This window comes from Mauremys mutica, chromosome 12, assembly GCF_020497125.1.
Source record: "Mauremys mutica isolate MM-2020 ecotype Southern chromosome 12, ASM2049712v1, whole genome shotgun sequence".
NCBI lineage: Eukaryota > Metazoa > Chordata > Testudines > Geoemydidae > Mauremys > Mauremys mutica.
The window spans coordinates 15,827,625-15,838,993 of NC_059083.1; the positions used below are offsets into that span (position 1 = coordinate 15,827,625).

The 11,369-nt window shown below is 52.5% G+C and overlaps 1 protein-coding gene and 1 long non-coding RNA gene across 2 annotated transcripts; one reads left to right on the forward strand and one right to left on the reverse strand.

Annotated features, from left to right (window-relative positions):
- Window positions 1–6: 6 nt before the first annotated feature.
- Window positions 7–3,684, reverse strand: LOC123345760. Its single transcript, XR_006572859.1, has 3 exons — window positions 3,578–3,684; window positions 656–744; window positions 7–57 (listed from the first exon to the last, which is right to left on the reverse strand). It is a non-coding gene; the product is annotated as an uncharacterized LOC123345760 (long non-coding RNA).
- Window positions 3,685–4,352: 668 nt separating this feature from the next.
- On the forward strand, window positions 4,353–9,456 carry LOC123345737 (zinc finger and SCAN domain-containing protein 2-like). The gene is made up of 3 exons (XM_044982777.1): window positions 4,353–4,447; window positions 6,211–6,336; window positions 6,474–9,456. The coding sequence occupies exons 2-3, from the start codon at window positions 6,333–6,335 to the stop codon at window positions 7,826–7,828; spliced, it is 1,359 nt and encodes a 452-aa protein (XP_044838712.1). The 5' UTR covers window positions 4,353–4,447; window positions 6,211–6,332; the 3' UTR covers window positions 7,829–9,456.
- The last annotated feature ends 1,913 nt before the right edge of the window (window positions 9,457–11,369 follow it).

Below are 11,369 nucleotides of genomic sequence, written 5' to 3' on the forward strand. Positions count from 1 at the left end.
CAGAGCCCCCTGCCCCTGGGTGAAATACACAGCCACCTCCTCGAAGGTCACCAGCCCCTGGAACAAGAGAGCCCAGTCAGTACCAGGGGCGGCTCTACCCTTTTGGCCGCCCCAAGCAGTCATGCGCGGGAGGCGCCCCGGAGCCGCGGGAGCAGCGGACCTCCCGCGGGCATGACTGCGGAGGGTCCGCTGGTCGCGCGGCTCGGCTGGACCTCCCGCAGCTGCAGACGGTTCGCAGGTCCGGCGGCTCCGCTTGAGCTGCCGCAGTCATGCCTGCGGGAGGTCCAGCCGAGCTGCGGGACCAGCAAACCGTCCGCAGTCATGCCTGCGGGAGGTCCGGTCGTCCCGGGGCTCCAGTGGACCTCCCGCAGGCATGACTGCGGCAGGTCCGCCGGCCCAGCCTGCCGCCCCCCCGGGAAAGGGCCGCCCCACGCGCGTGCTTGCCCCGCTGGGCTCTGGAGCCGGCCCTGGTCAGTACCTGCCGCCCCACTATTCCTGGCAGAAGATGGCCAATAAAATGGAAGCTCCTGGGTGGGGAGAGAATAGCAGAATCCCGCCCCTACCTTAGTCCCACCCTCTCCCCATCCCTCCTGTGTATTTCCTGCCCCTCTCCCTCTAGTACAAACCCACCTGCAGCTCCCTGAAAATCCCCTACCCGAGTTTGCTCTGCCGCAGTCATGGTCCTTTCTTGTCACCTGGGAGGACGGGACAATCGCGACGGCCACGGGGTCGTTATTCCACAACCTGCCAGGGTGAGAAGGGCAATCGGGGATCGTTCAGAAGAGGCTTCTGTGCATTTCACACCCCAGTCCCCTCCCGGGTCCTTGCCTGCAAAACGGGCGTTCTAGGTTCCGGGCAAACGCTGGGTCACTTTATTTCAGCGCGGAGCCAGCGCCGACCACCAGGACGAAACCCACGGAGATAGTTTTAAGCCCTCCCGGTAGCAGAGTCTCTGATCTACACACTAGGAAGGAGCAGAATCAAAGTAGCCCTGACGTCGTCCCCAAGGGCAGCGCTTCACCCCAGCACCCCGGGGACCCAGCGGGGGCAGGACCTGGCTTCTCCTCTCTCAGCTCCTCACCTGGTCCCCAGGGAAGTCAGTCTGCCCAGGGACGATGCAGGGGGTGGCTCTTGGGTGGTTACAGGAGCTGGGAACATCTCTCGCCTTTATTTCCCCAGCTGCAGTATCCTACTGCTCACATTTGCCCTCTCTGCCAGCCCTTTTCCCTACACCCCTCAGTCAGCATCCTGCCCCACTTCCCCTGCACCCCCTCCTTCTGCATCCCCGCTTCCCACCCCCTCACTCCCCTTCTAATGCACCCCGCACATCCCTATCCAGCCCCCTCCATACCGTCTGGCTCCCACATCTACTGCAATTCTCCAGCCTCCTGGTTCCCCCCATCTCCCCCAGATTTCACCGTCTCATCCCAAACACAGAACAGCCTGGCTTTCGCCTCATTGAAAAGAAGGGGATTTGACAGCCATCCGTGCAGAACATAGGGCAGGGGTGGGCAACCTTTCAGAAGTGCTGTGCCAAGTCTTCATTTATTCACTCTGATTTAAGGTTTCGCGGGCCGGTGATACATTTTAATGTTTTTTAGAAGGTCTCTTTCTATAAGTCTATAATATAGAACTAAACTATTGTTGTATGTAAAGTAAATAAGGTTTTAAAAAAGTTTAAGAAGCTTCAATTAAAATTAAATTAAAATGCAGAGCCCCCCGGATCAGTGGCCAGGACCCGAGCAGTGTGAGTGCCACTGAAAATCAGCTCACGTGCCACCTTCGGCACATGTACCATAGGTTGCCTACCCCTGACATAGGGAATCTCAGCCAGTCTTGGCTTGCAGCAGCCTGTTGCTTCAGTCCCATTGGCAGCGGTGGGAAAGACTCACTTATTCCCTCCAACAAACAGAAGTTTCAAAGAGGGGAGTGACTCAAAATCTGGGTATTTAGGGAAACAAATATGAACGGCCATAACTGGCACAGATGAAAGGCCATAACTGGCACAGATGAAAGGTCCGACAATTATTTAATGACCATATGCGTCAAGAGTCAAAACATTCAAACTTATAAACCATTAAACCACAAATTGTCAGCATTCCACACCAGAATATACAGAATACGTATCCTTACAGACCAAAGGATCAGACCAAAGGTCCATCTAGCCCAGTAGCCTGTCTTCCGACAGCAGCCAATGCCAGGTGCTTCAGAGGGAATGAACAGACCAGGCAACCATTGCCCCATCTCAAAAAAGATATATTAGAATTGGAAAAGGTTCAGAAAAGGACAACAAACATGATTAGGGCTGTGGAACAGCTTCCGTATGAGGAGAGATTAATAAGACTGAGAATTTTTAAGCTGGAAAGGAGACGACTAAGGGGGGATATGATTGAGGTCTATAAAATCATGACTGGTGTGGAGAAAGTAAATAAGGACGTGTTATTTACTCCTTGGCATAACCCAAGAACTAGGGGTCACCAAATGAAATTAACAGGCAGCATGTTTAAAATAAACAAAAACAGTATTTCTTCATACAACACACAGTCAACCTGTGGAACTCCTTGCCAGAGGATGTTGTGAAGGCCAAGACTATAATAGGGCTCAAAAAAGAACTAGATAAGTTTGTGGAGGACAGGTCCCTCAATGGGGTGTGTGTGTGGAGGGAAGGGAACGTTGTGAGGAATATGCGATGTGCTGGCTAGGCTGGGCTCTCCGCAGGGAGAGAGACTAGGGTGACCAGATGTCCCGATTTTATAAGGACAGTCCTGATTTTGGGGGCTTTTTCTTATATAGGCACCTATTATCCCCCACTCCCTGTCCTGATTTTTCACACTTGCTGTCTGGTCACCCTCAGAGAGTCTCATGTGGAGCAGCAGGAATGTAATGCCCTCAGTATGCAGTGTAGTCTGCATCGCACTTAGCCATCCTTATCCTCAAAGGAAACCTGCCCCACACTTTCAAAAGAGGCGCTGGGATGCTGTCCCTTGTCTCTGTTTGCCAGAAGCTGGGAATGGGCAACAGGGGATGGATCACTGGATGATTCCCTGGTCTGTTCATTCCCCCTGCGGCACCTGGCACTGGCCACTGTCGGAAGACAGGACACTGGGCTAGATGGACCTTGGGTCTGACCCAGTGTGGCCGTTTTTATGTAGCCCGGGAGCTTAAATTCACTCTGCTAGACACTACAAATCATGGATGAAACAGAGGCACTGGATTTATGACCTATTCAGACAAGCTATAACCCACTAACCCTTTTTGTCCTGTGCCTGCAGAGCTGTTAATGGGCCAGTCTACCTTGAATCCACTCTGAGCTAACTATTTATGCTACCCAAGCCCGTCCCCCTTGCATTGGGATCCTTTCCCAGCCCTGCAGAAGAGCTCTGTGTGGCTGTGCTAGGATGACCAGATGTCCCCATTTTACAGGGACAGTCCTGATTTCTGGGTCTTTTTCTTACATAGGTGCCTATTACCCCCTACCCCCGTAGGGATTTATCCCATTTGCTGTCTGGATCTCTCGCCCCAACAGAAGTTGCTCCAGTGAAAGCTGCCACCTCCCCCGCCACTGCAGTATAGTCACCTCCGCTGCAGCCAGGAGCCGGGTCCCCGCCCGCAGCCGCTGGGGTCTCGCAAGGGGCAATGCCGGGAGTTCACACGGCCACAAAGGGTTACCGGAGCCACTGCGATTCACTTCCTGCGGCCAGGAGCCAGCGATCGCCCCCGCCCCAGCTCCCTTCTGGGTCCTAGCGAGAAACCCATCGCGTCGCGGCCGCCGCCTGGCCCCATGCGCTGGCTCTCCGCGTCCCCGAGACAGGGGCAGCCTGTGTCCACGGGGATCCCTTTGAGAAGGGGGATTTCCATGGGGATTTGGGAGGTCCCCAGCATAGGCGCTGAGCTAGGGGTGCTGGGGGGGGGGGCGCCGCACCCCCTGGCTGGAAGCGGTTTCCATCATAGCCAAGGTTTGCAGTTTGGTTCAATGGCTCTCAAAACCACACCCCCCACACACTGTGCAGATTGTCCCAGCCCCCCAGAACTGAAGAGAACACTGGGGTGACGGGGTCCTGGCCCCAGGGAGCCTCCCCTGAGCCGCAGGGGAGGGGACACGTTTCTGGGTGACAGTGTGTGGTTTGCTCTGCAGGTTTCTGCAGTTCAAGGAAGGAGCTTGGAGAAGGAAATTGGCCACATCCCTCCAGGGTCCTGATGGTGGGGAGTGGGGAGGGATGGAGAGGGGACAGGGCCAGCGGTCATCAGCTGCTGTACCCAGAGGACTTTGGTTCTTGCTAAGAGGTGGAGCTGCCCTGGCTTTGGCTCTGTTTATCTTCCTGGGTCAGGAGCCACTGCCTCCTCCATTGTGGCCCGGACTGAGCAGCTGCAGGGCGAGGAGAGAGATTCATCCAAGCCCGCTCTGTGCCCAGCCCAGGTGATGGAGAGAGAACTCCTGTAAACTCTGGTAAACTGCCCCTGCACCAATCACCCCAGGAGCCTCAGAGCTCAGCCCCTGGGGTCGGAAAGCAGCACACGAGGGAAGGGGAAACAGAGCAGGATCTCATGTGTAACAGGCCGGGGTCACACTGGTGCAGGGGTGATGGGCAGGCGTTCTCCCCGGCCTGTTGTTCTGGGTGTCCCAATGATCATCGTTCTAGGGAGACACAGATCTGTCTTGGTCCAGGGAGTCTCCCAGGAATCTGTTCCACCCTTTTATTCCTCAAGGTCCCTCTCTTTAAGGGCTCCAAAGAGTGATCAGCTGAATAGACCCTCCCCTGGTTGTTTTCTTCACTTGTCAATCCTAAATTCCGACACGCCAGTTTCGATCCGTTAATTTCCAGTTCCGTTTTCCTCTTGTTTGCCAGTCAGAGCTTAACACAGCCCTTGGGTGGTATCCGTAGACTTTCTGTTTGGATTAGTCCCGTTTTTTCTGTCTGTCTTTCCAATCTTTGTCTATCAGTAGGGCCTTACCAAATTCACGATCCATTTGGGTCAATTTCACAATCACAGGATTTTTTAAATGGTAAATGTCATGATTCCAGCTATTTAAATCTGAAATTTCACGGTGTTGTAATTGTAGGGGTCCTGACCCAAAAAGGAGATGTGTGGGGGGAGACCACAAAGTTATTGTGGGAGGGGTTGCGGTACTGCTACCCTTACTAGAAAAGGTTCAGAAAAGGGCAACTAAAATTATTAGGGGTTTGGAGAGGGTCCCATACGAGGAAAGATTAAAGAGGCTAGGACTCTTCAGCTTGGAAAAGAGGAGACTAAGGGGGGATATGATAGAGGTATATAAAATCATGAGTGATGTTGAGAAAGTGGATAAGGAGAAGTTATTTACATATTCCCTTAATACAAGAACTAGGGGTCACCAAATGAAATTAATAGGCAGCAGGTTTAAAACAAATAAAAGGAAGTTCTTCTTCATGCAGCGCACAGTCAACTTGTGGAACTCCTTACCTGAGGAGGTTGTGAAGGCTGGGACTATAACAATGTTTAAAAGGGAACTGGATAAATTCATGGTGGCTAAGTCCATAAATGGCTATTAGCCAGGATGGGTAAGGAATGGTGTCCCTAGCCTCTGTTTGTCAGAGGATGGAGATGGATGGCAGGAGAGAGATCACTTGATCATTGCCTGTTAGGTTCACTCCCTCCGGGGCACCTGGCATTGGCCACTGTCAGTAGACAGATACTGGGCTAGATGGACCTTTGTCTGACCCGGTACGGCCGTTCTTATGTTCTTATGTACTTCTGCGCTGCTGCTGGCGGCGGTGCTGCCTTCGGAGCCGGGCAGCTGGAGAGTGGTGGCTGCTGGCCGGGAGCCCTTGCTCTGTCTCTTCTTGGCCCTGTTCCGCTCACTCCACTTCTCCACCTCAAGAGCCAGGAAGTCTCCCTTGGGTGCAGATTCCGTCCCCCGGCCTGATCGTTAAATGGTCTTCTCCCCCCTTGTTAGCCTGATGGCCATAGACAACTCACGCCTCCCCACACGTGTCTCCTCGCCCCAGCACCCCCACCGCCCTGCGCCTAGCCCAGGGCTGCCATGCGCTCCCTGCCCCATGTTACCTGTGGGGTGGTGGTGGTGGAGTGGGCTTTGTCCTTGTCCCACTGTGCCTCCTCCCAGCACAGTCAGCCACTGTCCCTGGTAGCCGGAGGTGGGTTTGAGCATCACGGTCTCACGTGCCCATTTTCCCACTCTTTCCCCACTCTTTCCCCTGGCTTTCCCTCCAGGAGTCAGCAGAGCGGCATGGCCTGCACTGCCAGTCTGCTGGAGCCTGTCCAATGAGGGGAAAACCCAGTCGTAAGGGATCACGGAGCACCAGGGACCCACTTCGGAGAAAGAAAAATTAAAGATGGGTCAGTAAAATTTTCCCTTTCTCAGTCTCCCCACCAGTTACTGTGTCGTGTTTCCCCTTTTTGCCGTTCCCTGTCTCTGCCTTCTCCCCAGCACAGGGGACGACGCCTGTCTGGATTCTCTCTCTTTCTTCCAGCAGCCGATGGGATGATGAGTGAAAACAAGGAGGTAAATTCACTGCTGGAAGGTCCTGAGCCAGGGGACGCGCATGGGATGTTACTGGGAAGATCCAGAGGGAACTTTAGCCAGAGCTGTGAGCATGAGAAAGCCTGTGGAAATCAGGGCCGGTCAGAGAGACAGCTGGGAAACCAGCCAGAGAAAGAAGTGGGTCGGTTTAATGTGGCGGAGGATGCAAGGAACTCAACGAAACAACAGCCCAGCAGAGAAGCAACATGGGAAAGAGAAAAAAACACGTGTGCCGAGTGTGGGAAAAGCTTCAGTCGGCGCTCTCACCTTATTTCCCATAGAAGAATCCACACGGGTGAGAAACCCTATAAATGCCTGGTTTGTGGGAAAAGCTTCAGTCAGAGCTCAAACCTTATTTCCCACAGAAGAATCCACACAGGAGAGAAGCCCTATAAATGCCTCATCTGTGAGAAAAGCTTCATTCAGAGCTCACAACTCAACAGACATGAGAGAACGCACACGGGCGAGAAACCCTACACATGCGTTGAGTGCGGGAAAAGCTTCATTCAGAGCTCGGATCTTCTTTCCCATCAGAGAAGCCACACAGGAGACAGACCCTACAAATGCCCCGTCTGTGGGGAAAGTTTTGATCGGAGAACACAGCTTATTATCCATCAGAGAATCCATTCCGGAGAGAAACCTTACCAATGCCTCATCTGTTGGAAAAGCTTCAATCAGAGCTCCAACCTCATTTCGCACCAGAGAATCCATATGGGAGAGAGACCGTATAAATGCTCTGACTGTGGGAAAAGATTCAATCGGAGTTCGCACCTTATGCGACACAAGAGAACCCACGCAGGAGATAAATGCCCCGCGTGGGGGAAAAGTTTCGACCAGAACTCAGATCTTATTACGCATCAGAAAATCCACACAGGAGAGAGACCCTATAAATGCCTGGACTGTGGGAAAAGTTTTGATTGGCGTTCACACCTGGTTATACACCAGAGAAATCACACGGGAGAGAATCCTTATAAATGTGTGGACTGCGGGAAAAGTTTCAGTTGGCGCTCAAACCTTATTACACACCAGAGAATCCACACTGGCGAACGCCCTTTTAAATGCCTTGAGTGTGGGAAAAGATTCTGTCAGAGCTCAGATCTTTTTTCACATCAGAGAACTCACACGGGAGAGAGACCCTATAAGTGCTCGGACTGTGGGAAAAGGTTTAGCGACAGCTCGACCCTCATTAAACATAGGAGAATCCACACAGGAGAAAAACCCTATACGTGCCAGGTCTGCGGGAAAAGCTTCAGTCAGAGCTCCACCCATACTCGACATCAGAGACTCCACAGGGGAGAAAAACCTTGAATGTGGGGGAAGGATCTTTCGGGGCACAGGTTGTCGGAGGCATCAGCAAATCCACAAAGGAAAGAGACCTCTTAGATCTCATTAACATATAAAATACTACAAGGGGAGCTCACACCATACTGGACATCAGAGACTCCTGCACGCAGGAGAGAAATTCTCTCTGGGCACAGTAAAGAGACCAGATATTTCCTATTTCCCACACACGTCAGGGGCGTTTGGCCCCCAAGTATCCAGCTGCCCGTGTCTGGGGTGAGGACCCAGGAGCAGCCAATCGTGAGCATATCACTTACACTGCTCCGTTCATGAGCAAACTGAGTTTTACGCTCATCTACTCCCCCCCCTCTGGGGACAGATTGTCTCATCCCCTGTTATTCTCCTGTTGCTGTGGGTTGTGCTGAAGGGGAGAACTCTTTTGCTGTTGTTTTGTTGTGGGGAGGGGAGTTAGTACCTTTCCTAAAACCCGAATGGATAGAGTGGGAGGGAATGACTCCATAACCTGTTGGTCAGGGCATAGGCACCGACTTCCTCTCTACCTGGTGGGGGGGTGCTTGACTCCCGCCCAGGCCCAACCTCCACCCCATCTTTTCCCACCCCTGTCCTGCCCCCTCCCCAAGAGTGCCCTTCCCCTGCTCCCTCCTCTTCCTCCGAGTGCCTCCTGCATTCCCCAGAACAGCTGATCCACGGCGGGCAGGAGGCGCTGGGAGGGAGGAGGAGGAGTTGGTCAGCGGGGCTGTCAGCAGGCGAGAGGCAGTGTGAGGGTGGGGGGGGGAAACTAGGCTGCCGGTGGGTGCTTAGCACCCACTAGTGTTGCTGGAGCACCCACGGATTTGGCGCCTATGGGTCAGGGACCTGTGAGACCTGGTCCCCCTGCTCCAAAGCCTCTTTCATTACTCATATGCAGCAGAACAGCTTCAACAGGAGAGACTAAAGAAGCCCCATATCCGGAGATCCCATAGGTTGGTGATCGCTCTCCCGTGGGAGAACCCTGTTCAAATCCTCTCTCTCTCCCTCAGCCAGAGGGTGGAATCCAACCGGGGTCTCCCACATCCCAGGTAAGTGCTCTTACCACTGAGCTAATAGGTGGGTCGCACCACTGCCTCCTCCTCAGGCCATTATGTGTGGAGAGAGACGGGTGTCTAATACACTCTCACAAGAATGGACATAGGTGCCTAAGCCACATGTCTGCAAGAGAGGGGTTAAAGCCAGACTGCGGATCATGAGCAGAGATAGGCCCTTGTCTCTGGCAGAGGGGAGGGACTGAGGACACACCCCTTTCATCAGCACCTCCCATTGGCTAGCTTAGGTGGCTCCCCTTGGAGCATGGATCGCATTCTTGGGCACCTCTCTCTCCCCATTCATCATGCTTAAGTCAGGTTCTACGAATGTCATGGTTGTTCCAGGAATTTTCCTGGTGCCTAGAAGTCAGGGTGTTGTGATGCTGAGCAGGGTCGAGCTGGGTCTAGAATGTGGTCCGGACAGGATCGGTTCATGGGCCCACGCTATTTAACGTTTTTATTAAAGACCTGGAAGAAAACATAAACTTATCACAGATAAAGTTTGCTGATGACACAACTATTAGGGGAGTGGGAAATAATTAAAAGGACAGGTCGCTGACACAGGGCGATCTAGATCACTGGGTCGACTGGATGCAAGTAAACCACCTGTGTTGTAATATGGCTCAATGTCAATGTAATACCGTCTCGGAAAAAAGAACATGGGCCATACTCACAGGGTGGGGCACTCTGTCCTGGAAACCGTGACTCTGAAAACGATTTTGGGGTTTGTGATGGATAATCATCTGAACATGATGACCCAGGGACGGTCTAGGTAACGCTTGGTCCTGCCATGAGTGCAGAGGACTGGACTAGATGACCTCTCGAGGTCCCTTCCAGTCAGTGATTCTATGAGTTCCCTGTGCTATGTAGTAGCGAAAAAGGCTCGTGAGATCCTTGGATAAATAAACAAGGATAGCAAGTATGAGTATGCGGATTATATTTCCGCTGTGTTTGGCACTGGTATGACCACTGCTGGAATACACTATCCAGTTCTGGGGTCCACGATTCAAGAAGGATGTTGAGAAATTGGAGAGGGGTCAGAGAAGAGACACGAGAATAATTAAAGGACTGGAAAACATGCCGTATATCGAAAGACTCCTAGAGTTCTCATTCTAGTTATCTTATCAAAGATGAAATTAAGTTGGTCAGACCCTAGAAGTGCCTCTCTGAGTAGCAGAAAGTTGATAATACGGGACTCTTCAATCTAGCAGACAAAGATCTAACAAGATCCAGTGGGTGGAAATTGAAGTTAGACAAATTTAGAATAGAAAAATTGCCCCATATTTTAACAGCGAGGGAAGTGAATACACTGGAACAATTTACCAAGGACTGTGGTGGATTCCCCATCATTGGCAATTTTCAAAATCAAGATTGGATTCCCCCCTCCCAACCCCAAAAAGAAATGCTCTGGTTTACACAGGAATTAATGTAGGAAGTCCTACGGGCTGTGAATGAGGGATATCTCACTAGACAGCCATATAATTTGTAAATCTAGACTCGGATATTGGTTTTGTTTGACATGAGCTCAGATTTATACTGGAGACTTTGTAAGACAAACGATCATTTGCCTTAATAGTGCTTGATTTTTGTTTTATTTTTACCGTGTCCACACTTTTGGCCATGAGATGTTGGTGTCATTTGAACAATGCTCATTATAAATAATACTGGGCACGGACGCGGATGGCTGGGTGCGAGAGTCGCAGTCTGAAAGGCAGAGACTGATTTGGGGAAGGAAGTTGCTGCCTGACCCCCGCAGTGACATGAGATACAGACAGGAGGGGAGAATTTGGGAGATGGAGGGGAACAGAACTGGGGAAACTGCTGGGTTTGCTCTTGAGAGTCGGACAGCTGAGAACTGTGAACGCACTGCACCAGCGCCAGAGAGAAACAGGAAATAGCCTGTGAGTGCTGGGAGAAGCTGTCCCTGAATTCTTAAGGATTGCGAACGATGCCACCAGGGGAGCGATAGGGAGGGAGCTGTCCTCCGAAGAAGTCCAAGCTGGGCAGATCTGAGACAGAAGCTAGGGAAGTCCACAGACCTGGCCAGCCTTAAGTTGAAGCCAAGCTGATCCCCATCACCGAGGCCAGAAGGAGCCCAGCGGCTCACCCCTCCCCATTTCCCACAGTGTCTTGTATGAGGATGGCGGAGTCTTTCCTTCTCGACTCACCAGGGACATCCCCAGGGGGATAAACGCCTCAGCTTGGCTTGGAGACGCAGACGCTGCCGTAAATTCACCCCGTCCTCTGCGTCCCATTAACCTGAGCTCCCTGGGGTCCCGCTCTCGCAGCATTTGCTTTTACGGCAGGATCTCAGCATCTTTCATGGGATCGCTGCCCTTTTCTCCCAGGCTCTGTCACTGGGGCCTGCAGGATCCTGGAGCAGCCATGTGTGAGGCTGGGGCTGGAACCTGGCCTGCTGAACTGGACTGCAGGCGGACTGGGGGGGTGGGGGGTGTTACCCTTTATGTCTTGCTTTGAAATGACAA